Below are 22,500 nucleotides of genomic sequence, written 5' to 3'. Positions count from 1 at the left end.
TCAGAGAAACTAAAGACGAGGTCTGTGTGTGTGTGTGTGTGTGTGTGTGTGTGTGTGTGTGTTTATGAGTTTGATTCAGGGTGGAGTGCGCTGCTGTTTGTTGAAGGTGGAGATGGTGAGGTGTGGGTGGACACTTTCCACCTTGGCTGACCGCAAACTGACACCTGGTCACCTCCCTTTCTCTCTCCCTCTCTCCCTCTCTCTCTCTCTCTCTTTCTCTCTCTCTCTCTCTCTCTCTCTTTCTCTCTCTCTCTCTCTCCCTCTCTCCCTCTCTCTCTCTCTCTCTCTTTCTCTCTCTCTCTATCTCTCTCTCTCTCTCTCTCTCTCTCTCTCTCTCTCTGTCTATGTCTCTCTACCAGGTCTCCATCCTGGACTCTAAGCGCGGGATGAACATTGGGATTTTCCTCAAACAGTTCAAGAGGTAACTTCCACTTTGTGACTTTGACCACAAACAAACTCTCACACACTTTTCACCTCTTGAGATTTTCCATTGTTGCCTTAAGCAGAGCAACATGTTGTCGGACATGATTTACACAAGAAATGTTTCAGACTTTAATTAAAAAAAAACTAAATGTTCGCGTTCGGACTGAAAGCAGCAGCGTAAAACAGTGAAGCCTGATGCAGGAGGCGAGTGTTGGTTAGAGGCTGTTTCTCACTGATTTGTCCTGAACATCAACACTAAACTAAACCTGATGGGCTGAACACGCTTCCGACAGTCGGACTGAAAGGACGTTCGTGTGTCTGGATGGCGTGATGTGTCTCCTCGCCCTCATCCCAAGGTGTTATCGGTAAACATGTGGTGATGCTGGCATGTTGTGAAGGAATTCAGACAGGAGCGGAACGGGTTCACATCCATGGATGGATCGCTGACGGAGCCTGCGGGGCCCAGGCCCAGGGGCCTGACAGTCCAGGAGGCCCCTGGGCTTCCACTGCAAGAAGTCACTGAAAGACACACAAAATGACAAAATAAAGACAATGAGAGGATAAATGGACACAAATAGACACAAAATCTCAACTAAAAGACACAAGATAACCACAAAGAGATGCAAAGCAATGCTAACAACAGCCAAAATTACCATAAAAGGACTGAAAAAGAACTGCAGAAGGCACAACATGACCTCAAATATACAAAACTAAAACAAAAGAGACACAAAACAGCAACAAGGAGATGCAAAATGACCACAAAGATGCAAACTGAACAAAAGATCACAAAACGATCACATACACACAAAAGCTACAACGAAAGGAAAAAAACAGCCACAAGGAGACATAAACTGATTAAAACAACCAGAAAGACACAAAAAAGAGGCAAAACCACAGCGAAACGATGTGAAACGATATGATTTTTGAAGATCTGCTATCAAAATCATTTTGAGTTATTAACTTAAGTAGAAGCTAAAACCAACAAGACCTCCTCAGCATGGAAAACAGTGTCAGTGGCGACTTTCACACTGTCAAGCATCACTGACATATTTCAAGTGAAAATCCAACCCTTTCATTTCAGTTAGATTTCTGAAGTCAGTGGTTTTTCATTCCCACTGGAATCAATGCACAGACAGTGAGGGAAGCAAAATGGCGTCTTGTAACCACAGAGGTTTGGTTACATAAACTGGAGGGAGGGTAGAAAGTGTCCTGAGTGTGTTTGTGTTGTATTGATGGCATCACTGTGTTCAGACTGAGTGCTTACCAAACACTCTGAGAGACATACAGGCATGAGGGAGGGAGGGAGAATGACTGACAGGTTTACTGCTGCTGCTGCTTCCAAGTCCTTCTTCTCTTTAAGTCTTTAAGTCTTTCAACTCTGCAACATAAAAACTTAAACACTTTTCTCCAGGTCTGCTTCATTCGACCTTCTTGTACCTCAGTGAAACTTCCCAAAAGTTGTAAAATAAAACCTACCTTCTACCTGTCTTCTCCAGGTCCAATCAGACCATAGTAGACGATATTCGCCAAGGCAACAGTGAGCCCTATGGGGCGGAGCCTCTGAGAGAGCTGCTGAAACTGCTGCCGGAGACAGAAGAGGTGACACACACATAAACACACACACTCCCAATGAACAAGTCAATCAGATCAAATTACTGAGAATTAGATTGGACCAATACCTGTCATGGTCTCGGAGAGTGTTCATCGATGTGAAGTGTCTTTACTGAACGAAAGCCCATATGAAGATAGATCATGTAGAGCCAATGATTGATGGATTGGCTTGAGGAACACAAGGGAAAGGAAAGTTCATTGGTCAGATATGGTGACGTCGGGGTTGTGAATGGAGGATTTTAGAGGGAAAGATAGAGGAACAAGGTGGAACAGGAGGGAAGAGATCTTCCTCATTGAACTTTCACTAAAGCTTCATTGAAAATGGGGAAAGGCATAGCATTGGAGTGTTGCTGAGTCCAACCAGTCCTCCAACCTGAACAACCATATAGTTTCTCCCAACTCTTTGATACAACCCTGAATAAGCGCCCCTACGACGGCAGCTTTACCAAACCTTCTCAAACACACAGATAAGCTTATGGATGGTCATGGTTTGGTTAGGATTAGGCACAAAAACTAGTTGGTTAGGTTTAGGAAAAGAGTTTGGTTTTGGTTTAAGTAATTACCTTGTTAAGGTTAAAAGACGTTAGAGAGTTTAGACGGAAACAAACAGCCATTGGACAAGTGTTCTCTTGTGTTTTCTTGAGCCATCCATGCACCCCAGCCTCATCCTGACGCAGACCAACCTCCACCTTTGCTCCTGTCATAATTACCACAGCCACTAGAGGCTACCTGACAATAAAATGTGATAAACTGTGGCTCGTTCAGTCATGCTTCAAATAAGAAAGAACTTACCAGACATCAGTTATTCCAGCGCAAGAACGCCAGATTAGATTTTAGGTGTCTGTACTGCACCAGTGTTGCTGAAATACACAATAGACCGTCCTGGTTCACTGTAGACTTCGCTGTTATACCTGCTCGTAAAGGAAGCAGGTACATCGCGTACATCCCCTTCATTTTCAGACCAACTTCAGTATCCAGACCAGGAACAACAGCTGTGGTGGAAGGTAACATTAATGTCCTCATGTTGGCATCTTCTTCAACTGTTTCCTCTCTCACAGGTAAAGAAGCTGAAGTCGTACCGAGGTGACATCTCTAAGCTCTCATTGGCCGATTCCTTCGTGTACCTGCTGATTCAGCTCCCCAGGTGAGACGTTGTACCTCTGTTGGCACTTCACAGCACAGTTCTCCATCGTGCATGACCTCTTTCGGGTCTCAGATATGTTGTTTAGTCTGTTGTCTTGATGAAATGACCTTTGATCTGTGATGTTGGTTATTTTGATGTCCCAGATGGTGCATGTGGGGCCATGTAGGCCAGTTTTTATTATTTACTCTTCATTTGTAAAATAAGTTCACTTCTTTTCTTCGTTGTTCGTGTTTCCTTTGTACAACGTGATCTTTCACAAACTGGCTTCTTGTCTTCCAGGGATCCAGATTAAAAGCAGCAATTTGTGAGAGTTAGTGATCCAAACAAAGAATAAAGACTTAGAAACAGATTGAGGAGCATCTCCTTCCAGATCTAATGGAGCTAAAGCTCTCAGAGTTTGTTGCTGCAGCAGATGGAGGATATAATGAAAAGACTGAAGCATGAAGCAAAAGGCTGATGAGAAATGTGCTTTTAATTTAGAGAAACATCAGTGACGAACAGCAACATGCATTTTGTTCCCCTTCACTGTCACTTTCTTGTTCATGTATTTTCCAGCTTGCACTTATACAACACGTGGGCTCATTAATTAATTTCTCTGTCTCTCTGTAGTTACTCAGTCCGTATTGAGTCCATGCTGTTGAAGGAGGAGTTTCCTGGGGCGTGTGAGGCCATGAAACGAGACATTAGGATCCTCCGTTCTGCCACCAGAGGTAACGTGAGACCATCAGGACAACGTGCCGCTGTTTTTATCTCTTTGTTCTGTCGGCTTCAACAACTGTGGAAATTAAAGGCTAAGTCTGGTGATATTTTCTGAAAACACCAAAACTAACAATGAGTGTGTCCAAGTGGTGTCTGTGAATGCAAAGCTTTAAAGTTCTGTCATTAACATGAACAGACACTGTAGTTTATTTGAACTCAGGCCCACATACATCATCCTGCTGCAGCAAATACTCACGAGAGCACCAACTGTGAATTAATCCTCAGCTGAAAATAGTCCCTATGCTTTATAAATTTACTCCTGTTTGTTTGCTTGTTTGTTAAAAATTTGAGCAGCTGCTTTAGGAAATAATTTGGCCTTTTTGAAAAATAAAAAACTGTACGTTTGTGAACTGTTTGTAAGGTTTACATGAGGAATTAATGGGTTGACTGTCACAGTCAGGAGGGATGTCAAAAAATATTGAGGGACTAAATCAGGTTTATTTTATGACAGTGACACAACAGAGGGGTCATGGTTGTGTTAAAGGAGCCTTTTTATGTTCAAAGATCATCTCAGTTTGGTTTAAAGGTTGGAGAAGTTTCATAGTTACAGAAATAACCACTTGGTTATGGAACGATGGTGGTCACGGTTAAAAGTAACCAACACAGACTCTTGATAGGAAACTGGAAACAACCAAAAATTTTCATTGGACAACAAACAAAAAGCCCTGAATCTTCCCGAGTCAGTCGTTTGCTTTGTCTCATGCAGAGTGAAACATCACTATACAGCTAACAGTGAAACACTCTCCTCCCTTCACACACACACACACACACGCACACACACACACACACACTTCACACAATACAAACTAACACCTGGACTATTTTTAGCAGTGTGTGTGTGAACTTGATAACTGCCTGAATTGTTAACTAACCCTGCATATGTTAACACACACACACACACACACACACACACACACACACACACACACACACACACACTCACACTCTGTGGTGCACACAGGGATTTTAGGATTATAAGCTCCTGGTTATCTTCTTTTATTATGTGTGTGAAGATGTTTTCCACTTTATCTGTGTTTATGTTCCTCCTCTTCCTCTCTACATCTTCCTCTTCTTATATCTTATTCTTCGTGATGTTTTCCAGCAGGTGATTTATTTGTATTTATTTGTCCGTTGATGCAAATGAAGCCCTTTCACTCTCTCTCTCTCTGTTTTTCCCCCAGAGTTAATGTGTTGTGAGGAGCTCCATGCTGTTCTCCACCTGGTGCTGCAGGCTGGAAACATCCTCAACGCTGTGAGAGCAAAAAACTGCATGAATGAATAATTAGAAAAGAAACAGAGAGAGATGGATAGAGGATGGAAGAAGGAGGGAAGGATGGTATAGAAAGTTACAGACTGTTTATAGTTAACCCATTAATATACAATTATATGATCATTATTTCCCTATTGAATAAAAACCAGTGTTAACAACAGCAAAGACATAGAAAAGAGAAAACATAAAGCTCATTCATACATTGACATATTGCAGTGGATCCCCATACAAAAAAGTCCATTGAAGCAGACTGTTGGTAGATCCTACAATTTACAGATGCCCCCTAAACGCCTCACATGCAGGCAGTAGGTAGACACGCTACACACATCATCGGGTGGCAGCAGTGCACTGTATAGTGTCTCTTATAGTGTCCTTCAGGGGGTTTATAGTTGTCATTGCAAAATGTGCCATTGTGAGGGGCCATCAGGGGCCCCTTTCCCTGGGGGGCCCTAAACAAATGTATCTTCTGCCAGATAAATGTAGTGGAGTAAAAAGTACAAGATTTTCACCTCCAGCATCCACAAGTTAAAACTTGTAAATGTAGAAATGTTGTGTGTTGTGTTTGTGTGTAACTGCTGTGTTCGATGTGCTGCAGGGAGGATATGCAGGAAACGCAGTGGGCTTCAAGCTGTCGTCCCTCCTGGCTCTGGCCGACACCAAGGCCAACAAACCGGGCATGAACCTGCTGCACTTTGTCGCTCTGGTCAGTAACAACATTGTTGATCATATATATGGATGGAAATCAGTGGGAATCGTTTTGGTAGGAGAGCAAACACAGACAACTTCAGTACAAACTCTACAGATTAAATGTTTCTTCTTTGTTCTTCAGGAAGCCCAGAAAAAAGACGGGAGTCTGCTGGAGTTTCCGCTGAAGCTGAGCCACGTCCAGGCTGCAGCCAGGTCAGACATCACTGCATGTTCACCAGACAACTCAGAAAACTTCAGATCCATTTACTCTGCTACAGCGCCCTCTGCTGTTTTTAAGCATTACAGCAGATTTCTCTCCTAATCTGAGAGTGGAAGTGTAGAAGTTTTTTATGATTTGCTTTTTTTTTTTTTTTTGGTAGGATCTCCTTGGAAATGCTGGATGCTGAACTGCAGTGGCTGATGACTCGCACACGCTCGGTAGAGGAAAGCGTCCAGAGAGACACGGAGCTGCTGCAGCAACTGGACAGCTTCCTGCAGGTAACACACATGTGTTGAGTACTGCCTGCAAAAACAGTTGTATGGTGTCTTTTGAGGAGTTTTGTGAAGTTTAAGTTTAGGCTTAGGAGTTCACATTTTTAACCGAGAGTCTCCGTCAGAAGAAGAACCTGTTACATTTGGTGCAGATCCCGTTAAAGGGACAGATCCAGGAATTATTATTATCACTTTCCTTAACATTGCAGGATTTTTAACATTTTCATCCATTTCTCGGGTCATGATGTTTGGATCTTAAAGTAAAAAAAAAAAAGAAAAGTAAAATGTTTGGCCTGGGTGGAGGTATGATTGCCATTCTAGTTTGTTAGTTGTGTTTTTGTAGCTAATGTTTCCATGGCTGTTATTTGTGTTTCTGTGTGTCTCAGTCTGCGACCTCGTCTCTGTGTTCGCTGCGTGGAAGTCGGCAGCATCTGAAGAAGGAAGGCAGTGAGCTGATTGACTTCTTCTGTGAGGACAGAGACACGTTCAGACTGGACGAGTGCTTCAGCATCTTTCACACCTTCTGCTCCAGGTTCACTGACGCTATCAAGGTACGCAAACATACAGCTGATACATTTTACCATGTGTAATCTGGTTCACAATCTAATCTGTGCTCAGTCTGACACCCTGCAGATTGGCCTGGGTGAAACATCGAATTAATTGGACTCATTCATTTAGTTTTTGAACAATGTGTAAAAAGTCTACATTGTGAAAATCACTGTGTGTAGTGATGGGAAACAAAGCTTTCTGTAGGACAGAATTACTTTGAAGCAATTATGTTGAAAATGATCCAGTGTTCTGAAGCATTTCATACAGTTGAAAATGGCGACATCTGCTAGTCAAATCTTGGCATTACATTTTAAATCACATTATATCTGAGATCATAATTAAACAATTAGTGGAGATACACATGATTTTACTGTTTTCATTATTGTTGTTTTGTACAACACAGCTTTTTCTTTAAATAAAATCTGATCAGTTTTACAGATTGCAGCTCTGTTTTTAAACACTGAGGCAGATTGTCAAGAACATCCCCAGTTCAAAACACCTCTCTGCTACGAGTGTGACGTAATGAGGCCTCGTGGGGGATGGTCACATGATTTTTGGCGTGGTGAAACGAGGCCTTCAAACATCTTGCTGTAATACTTCTGCTTTAAAAGATCAATATTGTGTAAAGTAATCACCTTGGACCAAAACTTCTCAAACAATATGCACAACAAGGTTATTTTTAGTCAAAAAGTAATGCACATGACAGCTGCTTCATAAGTTGTCTTGTTTTATGACAGCCCCGTAAACTGTGATGTGAGTAGTTACTGCCATGATCTCAGGTGTTTAGCTGACTCTGAATATCTCGTTGTGAATTAAATGGCCGTATCTACATGAGGAACAAACTGAGAAGAGACTCTCGCTTTGTGTTTGTCATAAAAGGTGAAGCCATCAGAGTTCATGGAACAGTTTGCAAGTTCTTCTTCTTTAGTCTGTCTGCTGGGCAGCTGTCTATTCACGTCCAGGCTCTACTAATTACAAGCCTCTAGTATAAAAAATTGAATGTGTCAAGCAAGTTTTAGCTTTTTTGCAGGAAAAATATATTAAAATTGCCCCAAGCTTATAGGTTCAGTTTTTTTCACCATATCCCCCAAGCCTAGCTGCAGGTATCCCAACTATGTGGAAATTCAGCTGTTGCAAACCTAGAGCCAAGTCACTGCAATACTTCAGGAATGGTACTGACTTGTCCTGCCACCTGGTGTACAAGCAGAAAGATAGTAGTTAAATAGTACCAAAATGTCTTTCTCTGTTTCTAAAGGAGAACATGGAGAGGGAGGCTAAGGAAGCTGCCAGACGCCGGCGCTTACAGGAGCTAGAGGAGCAGAAGAGACACTCCTGGGCTGGTGGTGAGGAGGTATGTGGACACACTCATAACCAAACATTGAAACACAAATGCGCAAAAACTGCTTGATTAGTAATGAATTTTCACTGTGTGATCCTGTCGTAGGTGGGTGGAAGCTTTAGGTTACGCTGCAGCAGCGAGACGGATATGTCAGCTGCCATGTCACGACACGACGATGCCGGGCTGCTGATGGAGCTCCTGACCCCAAAGTCCCGCCCCCGGTCACCCCTTAACAGTCGGTCAGGGAGTTTACGACGTTCCCGGAACTCTCCGTCCAGCTCGCCATCTATTGCAGCTGAGCGCGAACTGAATGCGCTCCTAGAAATGGCAACCCCTGACCACAAAGCCAGCCAGCAGAGAGGTGGAGAAACAAGGACACCTTATCGATCAGCCTCACCTAAAAGTCCAGGACTGTCCCCTCAGACTCTGCCCCAAAGTCCAAGGGTCACAACATGCAGCTTCGCCCAAAACCAGCAGCCTCAATCAGGCGAGATTGTACCACAAAGCCCCTCGTCACCTCCCAAGACTTCCTGGAGTTCAAAAAACACAAGCGCACATCATACAACAACCACTTACCTCAGCTACGATGGCCCCCAGACTCCAGTAGATGTTGTTAATCCCACAAAGAAAGTTACAGTGAAACCTACCTCTGATTCAAACCAGCAATCTGACCACAACAACAATGGCAATGATCGACTTGGCTTGGGTTTTAGCAGTCAGACGATGCTTCCAGACCATCACACTCAATCTGGTTTGAGGGGTGAACCAACTGGAATGAATAAAGCTGATCAGGACTTTAGTGGACAAATCACTTGCAGTGATGAAAGATTAAACTATAACACTGTAGGGAACGTGTCTGTGGTTTTAGAAACATGCACACTGGTGCCTGAGCTGAAAGCGTTTGACAAGGTCACCACCTTGACCAGTCGCAACGAAGGGCATCACACCAGTCATCTCCTTGGACATAACCAGGATGATGTGGTAATCACAGATTTGGAGGAAGAGGGACTGGACAAATCCCAAGTCCAGGAGGTGCAGAATAAGTCCCATATTTCTGAGACAAGCTCTTCTTCATCACAAAGAGATGAAGAGGAGGGGCAGAAGGAACAAGTGATTGTATGGTGTGTGACAGGTGTATGTGAGGCAGCCGGTGAACTCACACACACTGACTACACACATGTACAAACTGATAAGGATCAGTTTCCGAGTGACAATCAGGGAGGAAACCAGCAAGCTTCCTCTGCCTCAGTCAATCACTTGCCCTTAGAACCTCAGCCAGCCAATGAAAAGCCAGTGCCTGTACCCATCAGCAGCCAACCAGTGCCTGTCTCCCGCTGTGATGACCCATCACTTCAAGTCTCTTCCCCCAGGTGGCGCCCAGCAGAGCCTGCATCAGCTAATGAAGCACCTGCTCTCACCACAGATGCCTCTGAGGAAGGTAAGGAACCAGCCAATCAAGTGGAAGAAGCAGAGGGCTCCACCAATGACACAAGAGATGTGAAGACCCTCCCAAAACAATCGACAGATGACAGGAGAACAAACAACGCTGCAGAAGCAGCCTCCACCAACAGAAAGGCAGAACCTGCAACTCTGTCCAAACCATCCACCAAGAACACCTTTACCTCAAAAACTCGACCCACTGGGATGAAACCCAACGCAACCCCAAACACCACCTCCACCACTAACAAATCCAGACCCATCAGGACACTCACCAACTCCGAGAATCAGGGCATGAGGCGGGTTGTGCCCATCTCCCGAACCAGCCGAGGTGCTCCGTCCCAGAGCAACCGTCCTGAGAAACCTCCTGTTTCCAACCACAACAGCACCTCCCTCCGACGAGGAGAGAGGCCCTCCACTGCTCCGTCCTCCCGACAATCCAGCATCCACAAGACACAGGACCCCAAGGATTCAAAAGAACAGAAGATTTCAGGTACTCAGGCATCTGCCCGAGAGCAGAACCTGGACTTGCAAAGGAAGCCGTCCATCCGAAAACCTTTAACAAAACCCAAACCCCAGCAGGAGGAGAAGATTTGTCGCTCCACACTGCGAGCCCTCACTCAGGCTGGAGAAGGAGGTGGAGGAGGAGGCAGCGTCAGTGCCCCTGCCACCCCTTTGCGCAAAGCCACTACCCCTTCATCATCACCACTTCCAGGTTTCGCCCGAAACACCGCCTCATCTTCTTTCAGGCGGACCCACACCACACTAGTTCCTCCTCCTCATTCACCCCACACTGGTTCAGATTCCTCCCTTAAATCTTCCCCCAAGACCACCACCTCCTCCTCCGTCACCCCACCCGGCACCTTGTCACCTTTTACCCGAACAGGCTCAATGAGAGTCTCCACCACCTCCAGATCTTCAGATCTCCTCAACCCGTCCTCTTCCTCCCCATTGAGGAGGTCTCAGAGCATCAGGACATCTCCTCGCTCACCCCTCCAAGACTCCCTGACTCCACCTAAAGGCCACCGGCGGAATGACAGCGGCAGCTTCTCCGACAAGTCCACTCACTCTAGAGACTCAGTCAAGGCCACCAGGCCAAGCTGGAGATAACAGAAGAAATCTAAGGCTGCATTCCAACATGAAGTCTGGGCAGTATCTCCTACTCATCCCCTCTTTACTGGAGGTAGAAGGGAAGCCAGTGGATACATTCCATTATGAAGTATAGGCTCTTACTCAAAAAGTAAGAAAGATGCATTCCTACACAAAATTCTCCAGTACAAAGGAGGTTACATTCCAATGTGAAGCACAGACACTGTTTCCTATTCTCTGATATTGAAATTTTTTGTTAAAATATGAAAATTAATTTAATGTGTCTCCTGCTGGTTGTGAAAGGTTGCATTTTATTTAAAAGCACTAAACTGTCCCCAGGGTGTCATTTTAAACACTGTTGATCTTAGTGATAATTATAAATGCATTCCAATATGAAATATATTAAGGTTAGTCTCAGGTCCTTAGGAAAGGCTGCAGTTCTTCTCTGGCCACACCAGAAAGTGGCTCAGCGGAATTCATCCACACATCCCTGCAAAATTTTTTTTTTCGGTGGCTTGGACAACTACTAGGGAAGCTAATGCACTACCCAGCTGGGAACATGCAATGCCAGTCAGTCACAATAGCTCCCAAAAATTTTTTATTTCATTAATTGGGTTGTGCATCATTTAATTCAAGAGTTACAGCAGAGGGGAATAAGGTTCCCACCGTTTATTCAAAAGCTGTTCCATCGACTCCTGTCTCATAACTTTCAGTAAACCATTCCTCTTTTGTGGAGCAGTTTCTACTCAAGTAAAGGTAGAATAGTTTGGTCCATCATTGGTCATTGTGACAGTTCAGTTGGTATTAATTTATTTTGATAAACTCACTTGGAAAAAAGGGGCGCAGGCTATAAAGTGGACAGTAAATACTGGCTTCTGTTGCTGCACTCTTAATCATGCACCACTTCATAAGCCAGCTTGATGTTTTTCTTTTGAGGACAGCAGTGAGATATTTGGAAGCCATCAGCCTCAGTGGTATCGTAGCAACTGTCAAATATACAGGCTTCCTTTCTAAAGTCAAACTGGTCTTCTAGTATATATCATCGACACGTTTACTGAAACTGAGAAATTTCGGCATTCCCACATGAAACATATTCCACCATTTTAGAGCTCAAACAATGAGTCGAGTAGTCAGAAATTGAATTTTCTCAATTTCACCATGAACCAAGTGAGCTGATGCTTATGAGCTCCTGTGAAGTTTTTATTAAGCCCCACCAAGAAACCAGCTACATTCTTATACTATCTTCTATAAGCTTTGTTCCAATGCTAAGTTCACCAACCCTCCCATCCTTAGGAGTAATGCACTAATTCCCATTAATACATCTTAAATTTCCCTTCCTCTGTGAGGTTGAGGACTTATCCCACAATTCAGTTCAGCAACAACACAAAACAACAATCTTGACATAGTGTCCATGATAACTATGCTTGCAAGCAGGTATCCCGGGATCCAAGCATGAACCATTACATACATGGACTCCCCGGGCTTTCAGAGCGCTGCCAGATTAGTAGTTTACAAGGGAAGGAAATAAATGTATGCATCCATGAGTGTATAATAAGAGTTAAAGAATAAATACCCTGTCTTTTCTGCAGTGTTTATGTTAAGTGATGTGACCGATTCCCAGCCAAGTGTTTCCTGTCTCTCCTTGATTAAACATTATTTCATGTCTTAAATTCCTCTGTGATTCTGCACCTTTAACTTCACTAACCAAGCTGAAGAATCCCTGTACATCTGGCCTGAATGAAATAGAAATTATATCATTATTATAATTATTATTGTATTTAAAAAAAATGAAAAATGCTAAATCACTAAGAATCGTGTAGTTTTAAAAAGAGTGATTAATTTAGACGTGGAGATATTTAAAGTGTCTCTGATTCAAACCAACAGTGTCTGACTCACTGGGAAAAGTCTGCGGTGCCAAGTTTGTTAATATGAGGATATTTGTATGTTTATCTGTCTTATTTATGTATGTATGTAGTTAATATTTGATATATATATATATAATCTATCTACTAATTAATAAAGTATTATTCCTCCAACTTACTGCACTTTGTGTCTGTTCAGCTGAAAAACTTATAAATACATATATTTTGGATATTTATTATATTTATTGTGATTATTCCATTCCATGAAATAGACATTCATGAAGATGAATCCCACTGACTTCAGTGGTCCTCGACTTTTCCTCTAGCGCCACCATGAGGTTGACATTTTTGGTTCAGAGTAAAATGTCTCAAAAACTATTGGATGAGTTGAATTTTGGCCCTCAGATTGAACTGTAAGAACTTAGGTGATCCTCTGATTTTAAATCTAGCACCATCATCAGGTCAAAATCTTTCATTTCTCAAATAATCAAATACCTGCAGAATTAAAGGCATTCCCATCCTCCACAACCTGGCAACCAAAAAGTTGACCTCATTAGTCTTAACTGATCTCTAAATCATTGCTAAATGATTTATTAACCATGTCATTGGTACCACTTTCTGATAAGAGACCATTTATAAAGGGTTTATAAACTATAATTAATGGCTTTACTAATGATGTCTTGTGGAGAGCACCATGTGATCTGTGCTGTATTTGTGCATGAAGCATTGCTGACATTTGTCCATGTTCTCTTTATTTGTATTTTTGAGTCATTGTTTTGACTTAGCCAACAAATAGTTATAGCGTTATATTAATATACAATAACAACAACAATGTGCATAATAATAATAATAATAATAATAATAATAATACATTTTTAATTTTTCAAAAGTATACTATGCCGCTTTGGAATAATAGAATAGCAGTTTGGTTAAAAAACAAAACAAAACAAAACAAAGGAAATCACGGAGCGGCGCGTAGTGCGTAAGGCTTACGTCATCAACCCGCGCCAAACAAAGCTCCATGTGCAAGAGGAGAAAAAACCAAAACGGAGAAAGTTCAGTTTTTTTTCTAGTTTCTCATGAAGACACATGAAAACATAAATCTGGAGGTGGTGTAGTTTACTGTAAAGTTTCGTTGTTCGGTTTCGAACTGAAGAACTGAAGCTGCCGCGAAGAAAAATAAAGAAAAAAAAGGAGGGAAAGAGAAAAACAGAAATCCCGGCGTTTAAAAATTAAAGTCCGGAGGAGCTGGAGCAGAAAGTTTGTGTTTTTAAAGGTCAGTCTGTTTTAATTTACCACTTTAATCTCAGTCTTTAACCGTTTTAAAGCCTAGCATTGGTATTTTAGTAACGTTTCAGTGCTTTACATGGAATAAACTGCGAGTATGTATTACTAACACAGATATTACACTACTACTACTACTACTACTACTACTACTACTACTACTACAGGAGATTAAACACTAATGCAGTGAAATACTGTGAGGCCACTGCAAACTAACAGCCGACACTAAGTCTTTTAACTGAGTATTTCTACTTTATTTCCTACATTTCAGAGTAAAGTACTGCACTTTTCACTCCACTTCATTTATCTGACTCCTTTAGTTAAAGGTTTTACGCACAACTTTATGCTAAACGTTTCATGGTTTCAGCTTCTCAGATTTGCCAATTTTCAGTTTTTCATTGTCTTAAATCACAATAAACTGAATAATGTTTAGTTTGAAAGTGTTGGTTGGACAAAACAAAACATCTGAAGTCTTCACTTCGGGGACATCCTGATGGCATTTCTCACTTTTATCTTATGTTTTACAAATCAAATAATACATTTATTAATCAAATATTACTTGCGGCTTTATATAAGAAAGTACCTAGAAAGTTGTACTTACTGATGGGTCTGTTTTTACCTTATTTTAATAATAGCACCAAGTATTGTTGTGATCGTGATAGTTTTATGATTATTGTTGTGATTTGTGTGTTGACATTGATCCTTTGTGTCTTCTCAGGATGTTTCTTTGTACATCTGCTGTGTGATGAACAAAAGAAACAGATGAGTGAGGGAAGGATGGAGAGAGAGCGTCATGAAAGGAGAGAGGAGGAGGAGGAAGAGAGGACAGCAAAAACTCCATCCAGGAGGGGAGAAGAGGAAGAAGAGGAAGAGGAGGAGCTAGACAGGGTGAAGGCAAAAGACTTCAAAGACAAAGTGCAGAGAGAGCTGATTGGTGGACACACTCCGATCTCCGCCTCTTCCTCCTTCACTTCCTCTCCTTTCCTCTCTTCCTCTCTTCGCCGAGGAAGAGGAGCAGGAGAAGATGATGGGGAAGAAGATGAAGTAAGAGTTGCCATAGTCACCATTGAGGACGAGTCCTGTCCATCTGAGCCTTTTGGCACCGCCCACCTTGAAATAACCAATCAGATCACACGGACAGAGGATGGAGGAGGCAAAGATCAGAAAGAAGAGGAGGAGAAGGAGAAGGAGGGAGGGATGGAGGAGGAAATAGAAGAAGAGGAGGAGTCGAACAGTGATGAAAGAGAGGAGGAAGAGGAGGAGAACGCAGAGGTGACGTCACCGTCGCTGCACCTGCAGAGCCAGGTAAGACCGTCCATGCTGTCGCTTTATTGGTTCATGAAGAGAGAAAAGTTTTCTTGTGCGACTCGTGACGTCGTCTCTGAGCTGATGTTTGACCGGCGGCTGCAGGAGTTTACACGCTGCTCTGCTGCCACAGGATTGGCTGATAACTGAATAAGCAGGTGTACAGGTGTTCCTAATAAACTGCTCAGTGAGCGTAAAAGCACAATGATAACAATACACTGGTATCATATTATTATTAAATAGTGATAGTGGGTGATTGATCACTCTGATGTTGAACTGATCGTCAGCCAGCAGGTGGCGGCAGCTCACTCCTCATCCCCTCACTGGGACTGACACTGGAGGCTTTTCACTCAGTAACTAAACACAAACACTGACACCTGGCTCAACAATGAACTGTGTGGTCTGTGTGTTTGTGGTGGTTCAGGTGTCAGCCGATGACATCAGCGTCTGTGCGTGCGTGTGTGTGTGTGCCATTCAGGTGCCATTGTGTCTCCTGTTTGGTCGTCTTTACAAACAAGCCAAACACCAGCTGCTGTGTGTGTGTGTGTGTGGGAGGTCGAGTGTGTGACTGTGAGAGAAAGTGTGTGTGTGTGTGTCTTTATCCTTTTACTTTTAACAATGGAACTGCTCCAAAACAATATAATCATTTAATATTAATGTGCAAACAAAACCCTTTAATAACTTAATATACTAAACTCAAATCAATGTATCTCTAGCCCATACATGTGTACATTAAATTTCAAAACTAGGCAGCAATTGATTTCAGATTGGAGCTGAAATGATTATTTCACAGCTGTTTGACACTTGATAAATCATCTAATGTAAGAATGCAGCTTCTCCATCTCAGTCTTTCTTGTCTTAAACTGAATATGTTTGGGGTTTATATTGTTAATCAGACAAAACTCATCTTTGACTCTGAGGAACTGTGGTTTCATCATTTCTGAAATTTAACCAAAAGAAAAAAAAATCTGATTAATCAACAGTGAAAATAATTGTTAGTTGTAGCCAGACTTCCTATAACACACACTTTTAATTCTCTGACAAGTAAGCACACACACACACACACACACACACACACACACACACACTCACAGAGTAGGTGTGTGTAGGAATGTGCAGCAGTGAACATTCCTCAGATTCCTCACACAACTCGTAGCTCCATCGGGATCATGGGATATGAAGTCTGCTCCTATGGGAACTATCATTTTAACACACACACACACACACACACACACACACACACAGTTATACTGGTTCAAAACCAGTCACCATTATTTGACGCCTGATGATTAATTAATTCATGTCCAGTCCTGTAGTTCAGTCCGTGACCGCTGGAGGCAGCACTGAGGTTTTATTACAGTCAGAGGACATGAAAGCCGATTTCTGAAGATCAGAGTTAGTGATGGACAATTGATTTCTCCCTCTGTGTGTGTGTGTGTGTGTGTGTGTGTGTGTGTGTGTGTGAGAGAGAGAGAGGGAGAGAGAGAGAAGCAGATAGACGGAAAAACTAGGGCACTAATCTGGGGAGATATGCTCTGTAATCTAAGAGCATTTTTTCTAGATTACTACACATATAGGAGATTATACACACACACACACACACACACACACACACACACACACGCTTCTCTTTCTATAGTTGGGAGACATCATACATTCTCAAGCCCTGTACCTTGACCTGTCTTTTGAAGTTGTGCAGACCAACCACGACTGTGGTTTCCCACCAGAACTTGACCACACACAACCATAGAAAGAAGTGCACACACACACACACACACACACACACACACACTCCCGCAGGAATTATATTAATACAGATTAATACAGAGGTTTTTCTCTGTCAATCTGTTTGATAATTCACTCAAATGTTACACACACACACTCTCAACACGCACACACACACACACACACACACACACACACACACACACACACACACACTGTTCATGCTAGGGTCAGATGACTGGCGTGAACACAAGCACATTAGAGCTGCAGTGGCACGTCTGGTATGTGAACACACACATCTCCCAGGGTCCAGACCGAGGTGTTTTCTGTGTTTGGTGTTTGAGGAGGAAGGATGAACCTGAACGCATCACGGTCGATTTCCTGTCGGAGGACCTCTTGTGCCGCGTCCGCGTTCATGAGCAGGAAGAGTCGATTTCCATGTTGTGGTCACAGTCTGAGCTGCAGGTCCTGTGACACGGCGGAGGGACTTTTTCCCACACACAACCGTTACAAAAACAGAAACAGCTGCGCCACAGTGGAAAACACTCACCAGATGTGTGAGTATGTTTTTGGCACATTCGGCGTGTTTCTGTACGGATGGCAGCGCCGCTCGGTCGGTTCTCCACCGTGGTCCAGACTGACGTCCACATCCAGCCGAGTAACATTAAAGCGTCCTCGCTCTGCCTGTTTTAACGAGGATCCTCTGGGAGCTGACGGTGTGGACGTGAAGGAGCCAAGTTTCCAAAATGATTTTCTCCCTCACTAATGGCAATGGTGGAGCTCAGGTAGCAAAATAAAACTTCTGGTCTAACATAGACCTCGGTCCTTGGCCCACGTCTGGCCCATGTACTTCCACATCTGGTCACATTCTGGCTGTTATCCTCCGATATTGTCTGACATCTGTGTGTGTGTCAGAATTGATCCAGATGTGGAATTAGCATCCGACAGTTCTGCTGTGTATGGGCCAGACTGGGGCTGTAGAACCAGGTGTATACTGGGCCAGAGGAAAATCAGCATGTGGCCCAACTATGGGCCGGATTGATTTCGCTGTCTGGGAGTTTGATCCAGACTCAGGCTCAATGTTGTAATGTTCATCCCGGCTTCACTGTCACTGTGTTAATATCTAATGTTCCTTCACACTGTTGTTCCCTGAAGTCGCAACAAGAATTTATGAGTTTATAATCACCAGATCTGACACGACGACAATGTTATCAGACAGAGAGATAAAGTCGTCCGTAACGGTTTCTATGTCTCTTTATTTCACTCATACACACCTTAACACACCCTCATACCCTCTGTGTGTGTGTGTGTGTGTGTGTGTGTGTGTGTGTGTGTGTGTGTGTGCACAAGGTCACATTCCAGCGCCGGGCAGCATTCCAGCCAGTTAGGTCCACCGCACCGATCCCGCCGAGTCAGCGCCCTCCACACACACACACACACACACACACAAATACCTCGAGCTGCGACAGCATTCCTGGAGTCTTCTGCTCGTCAGCAGGACGGAGGTTTGAACCTGCGACCCTCCGGGTACAGCGCGGTCTCTCTGCGACGAGTTCAGTCTGGTTCTCAACTGTAGTTAAAGTCGTTCACATCCACAGTTTAACTACAACACAGGAGAATAATTAATAACTCGGCCTCCAGTTGATCTTGACTCTTTCATATCTGCACTAGTTACAGTTCTGTATGAGTTTTACTTGAATTTGAAGCGAATCTGACATTTTATATTTTATTTTATTTATATTATACTTTTGTTGGCTGCCTCTTCTGCCCTTTAACTTTTTTTAAGATTTTGTCCTTTATTGGCTCATAGAGAAAGAAAGAAGAAGCTGTAAGAGATGTTTCAGCTCTAGTCTGTTTATTCTTTAAAGCTCCACACAGTCTAAAGGTAGATGTCCATGTGTTTGTGATTATAAAGCAGGTCTAGGTTCTATATTAATACTGTGAAAGTATCAGAGCCTCAGTTCACAGAGAAATGCACACAGCCTGTATTCAGAAACTGAGCCTTAAAACCAGCCGTCAGGACTTCTGGAACTTTGTGATGTCACAACAAAGCAGTCACCGCTCTCAGCCACGCCCCAAGCCCCGCCCACCTGGACCCACCATCCAACCTTGCAGGATTTAGTGTTTACCTGAAATCTGCTCTATTTTTATTGGATCACTCAGAAAACAGTCAGAAGAGAGGATCAGAGCCTCTAAAATATTTTTCTCTTTTTGGTGTTTGTCAGGAAAACTGAAACCTGACTACATCCCTGTAAAGAAATCAATTACCAGGTGGTCAATCAATCAATCAATCAATCAATCAATCAAACAAACAAACAAACAAACAACAGGTGGTTACCAGGCCACTCTCTTCTGTCAATCAATACATAAACTTTCACATCTGAAGACAAATGAAATCACTTTGTTGTAGGTGTTTCGTAGCATTTCTTTAAAACATTTTTTTTATGAATGTCTAAATTGAAAATGTGCTGTAACCATGGTTACGGCCACAGACACTGAGGGCAGGTGAAACAGGAAGCAGCTCACACAGACAAGGTGTTGCTCAATCTTGACAGCTGAACTACAAAGACCTCGGTCTCTTGTCTTTATCACTCTTGTCTTCTGCTCTGTCTGCATCGTCACCACGGCAACCGGACAGCAGCGAGCACCGATTGGTTGGCGCGGGGGAATGTCGTCGACCGGCTCTGTGCCACTGACCCGCAGACCCGTGTGTGTGTGAGAGAGAGAGAACACAATGAGGAACAGGTGCTCTGCTGTCCTGTCTCCTCACACACACACACACACACACTGTGTTTTACAGTGTGTAAGGCGACACTTGAAGAATGCCAGTAAAACCTTGAGTCCTCCGTCGTTCTCGCGCTCCCCCGCTCTGTTTATCTTCCTCTGAGCTCCCGTCTTCATCCTCATGTTGTTTCTTTCACTCCTTCCTGATCCCTCCTTCCTTTCCTCCTTTCCTCATTTCATTTCTGTCATCCAGACGTAGCTGACTTTCACATTCCTGTTCCTGTGAGTTGACGTGTTGAATAACATGAATGATCTCCTTATCTTTAAATCAGCAGATCATTTTCTTGATTAATCAATTAACTGTTTAGTCCATAAGATTTTACAGAAGTTAATTAGTGATCCTCAGGAGCGTAGATTTGACTTTAGAAATGGCGACAAAATGAAATAAAAGAATATGTGTGTACTGAAGATATGCAACACTTGTGCTTGTAGCTTGTGTACTGACAATCATTTTAGTTTCTGAGACTTTCTGAAGGTTAACGCTGCTTCTTCTTTTGTCTTTGATTTATATTTAATTCTAGAGTCAGTTTAGGAGAATAAATAAAATAAGTCAGAAAACTTATTTTCCTGAGTTGAGTCTGCAGACTCAGTCAGTCTGAGGCTGTCTGTTTACAGCCTGGTACAAAAACTGTTCTGGTCTCTAGAGATAATTTCCTCCTTCATGACAACTGAATTTTATAGAACTCACCTGTTTACATTTTATTAAGGACTACAGTGATGGAGAATTGAGGGCGTGGCCTCTTTGACTGACAGGTGGGTGAGCATATGCTTGCCACAAACCAGAATGTACCAAAGTCTCGGCTCCACACATGCTCCACCTCTTTGACCATTTATGGATTAGCCAGGTGTTAGGGGCGGAGTCAGGTACTGCCAAGATGGCGACGGTGGAGCAGCTCACTCTGAGCTTTAAAACCGCTCTTCAGAAACATATTAGTGGCATCATGAAGGCTTCGTCCATCTTTATTTACACGCTATGGGTGGTTAGCATATATGTAGCCTGAGAGGCAAAACACAGGGCAGAATAAATCATCTCAGATCTTCTCACAGTTAAAGGACAATATTCAGAGAGGTTTTATTTTGAAAATCAACCCGTTTCGGGGACAAAAACAGGATTTGTATTGTGTCAGTTGATGACTTTAATCTGACGGTTTTCAGTTCAGACGTGTTTCATGATTAATGTGCTGAGGAAACGTCAGTAGATCCCCATTGAGACCAATGAGTGAAAGGATCTTTTCTCTCTGTCTTTCCTCTGTCCTGACTGCTAACATTCAATTTCTCCCCTGAGAAAGACTGCAACACACACACACACACACACACACAGCCATTCATTAAAATATACATGAGCACTAAGTCCCTTACATCCCTGCAACACTCTGCATTCATTATTGATGAACACACACACACACACACACACAGTCACACACACACACACACAGTCACACACACTCTCTCTCTCTGCTGCCAGACTGTTTATTTGCTTTATAAAGCACCTGTTGTTTGCTGCATTGCACCTCTGTAATCTGTCCCACTGGAAACAAAGCGGCGCCCGTGTTTAGATCCTCTTACACTGTTAGCTCGATAACCACAGTATCTGCTCTGCTGACCGTCGCTGTCAGTCAGCTGTTGCCGTGGGAGACACATCCTCAGAGGAGTGGAGGTTCGACGGTGTTTCCACAAATATGTCCAAAGATGGTTTTATCCTCTTTGATGCACAGTAGCTGCAGGATCTTTATAGTTTATTTTAGTTTGACTTTAAAGAGCTAAGTGAATATTTTTGTGCCGGTGACCTCTGACCCCTCTTGCAACTGGTTGTTTGTGATGTATTATTGATGCTGAACAGAGAGTGAGAGTCTACGTCTACTGTACTCTACTCGGTAGACGTACAGTCATCTACAGAGAGATGAAACCTCATCTGCTGAAAATCAATCTTTCACACATTCCTCTGATCTGCACTCGCTCTCTTTCTTTATTGATTCTTCACACACTTGTAGGCTAATCCAGCTAGCTCACACACACACACACACACACACACACACACACACTGAAGCCACATCTGCCTCAGCCTTTGAAGTGTGTGTGCGTCTTTGAAGTGGTTTCTCTGTTTCCAGTGTCTGACAGTAGTTAGCTCAGAGGATAAAACACACACACACACACACACACACACACACACACACACACACACACACACACACACACACACTCATATATATGTTTTCCCATACATACAGAGGAGGTTTCGTCAACACACACTTTAAGATGTTATTACTCTCTGACAGGACTAACACACACACACACACAGTCCTTCAGTGTGGGAAAGACTCGGCTGTTTTAATGCACAACACACAGAGGTTCAGGTTTTACAAGGCCGTCAGAGGGAGAGACTCAGTGGGTCTGCATACCAGAGAGGGGGTGAGTTAGAGAAGTCGAACAGGGTGGAGACAGAAACGGAGGAAGAAGAGATGGAGGTTGTGAATTCTAAAGAAAACCTTGAGAAGTAGAAATGTGGAAATGAAGACGTGTGTGAAATTATACCAGTTGTATGGAGGCAGAGAGCGGCCATGATTTAAGTCAGTTCTGTTCGACATCATTAGGTAACTGTGTGTTTGCTCCTGACAACAGGTTAATTCTCTTGAGTAAAAACAACAATTTTCAGATTTTCTGGCTCATTATCTCATTGTTTTGAGAAAACAGTCTCTTATTTTCTTGAGATCGTGAGATTATTAAAGCGGGTTTTTAAGCA

General features: G+C 43.0%; 2 protein-coding genes across 3 annotated transcripts in view; both read left to right on the top strand.

The window, feature by feature from the left end:
* Positions 1-12,836, top strand: part of LOC139606992 (FH2 domain-containing protein 1-like) — a 27,428-nt gene extending 14,592 nt beyond the window's left edge. For both annotated transcript variants that reach the window (XM_071459503.1, XM_071459504.1), the window contains exons 4-15: positions 1-20; positions 360-421; positions 1,920-2,022; positions 3,093-3,178; positions 3,788-3,888; positions 5,119-5,189; positions 5,803-5,910; positions 6,037-6,107; positions 6,275-6,392; positions 6,773-6,937; positions 8,191-8,286; positions 8,380-12,836. The exon at positions 1-20 is cut by the window's left edge and continues 151 nt beyond it. In XM_071459503.1, coding sequence (XP_071315604.1) covers positions 1-20; positions 360-421; positions 1,920-2,022; positions 3,093-3,178; positions 3,788-3,888; positions 5,119-5,189; positions 5,803-5,910; positions 6,037-6,107; positions 6,275-6,392; positions 6,773-6,937; positions 8,191-8,286; positions 8,380-10,821 — 3,443 coding nt within the window. In that variant the 3' untranslated portion in view covers positions 10,822-12,836. The remainder of the gene's footprint in view (positions 21-359; positions 422-1,919; positions 2,023-3,092; positions 3,179-3,787; positions 3,889-5,118; positions 5,190-5,802; positions 5,911-6,036; positions 6,108-6,274; positions 6,393-6,772; positions 6,938-8,190; positions 8,287-8,379) is intronic.
* Positions 12,837-13,669: 833 nt separating this feature from the next.
* Positions 13,670-22,500, top strand: part of LOC139607004 (F-box/WD repeat-containing protein 7-like) — a 29,594-nt gene continuing 20,763 nt past the window's right edge. Inside the window, exons 1-2 of the mRNA XM_071459537.1 lie at positions 13,670-13,938; positions 14,665-15,251. Coding sequence (XP_071315638.1) covers positions 14,709-15,251 — 543 coding nt within the window. The 5' untranslated portion in view covers positions 13,670-13,938; positions 14,665-14,708. The remainder of the gene's footprint in view (positions 13,939-14,664; positions 15,252-22,500) is intronic.

The sequence above is a fragment of the Trachinotus anak genome, unplaced genomic scaffold (assembly GCF_046630095.1).
Source record: "Trachinotus anak isolate AG129_WGS33_773 ecotype Australia unplaced genomic scaffold, CSIRO_AGI_Tana_v1 ptg000023l, whole genome shotgun sequence".
NCBI classification, from domain to species: Eukaryota; Metazoa; Chordata; class Actinopteri; order Carangiformes; family Carangidae; genus Trachinotus; species Trachinotus anak.
This window is presented reverse-complemented; position numbering and strand designations above follow the sequence as displayed.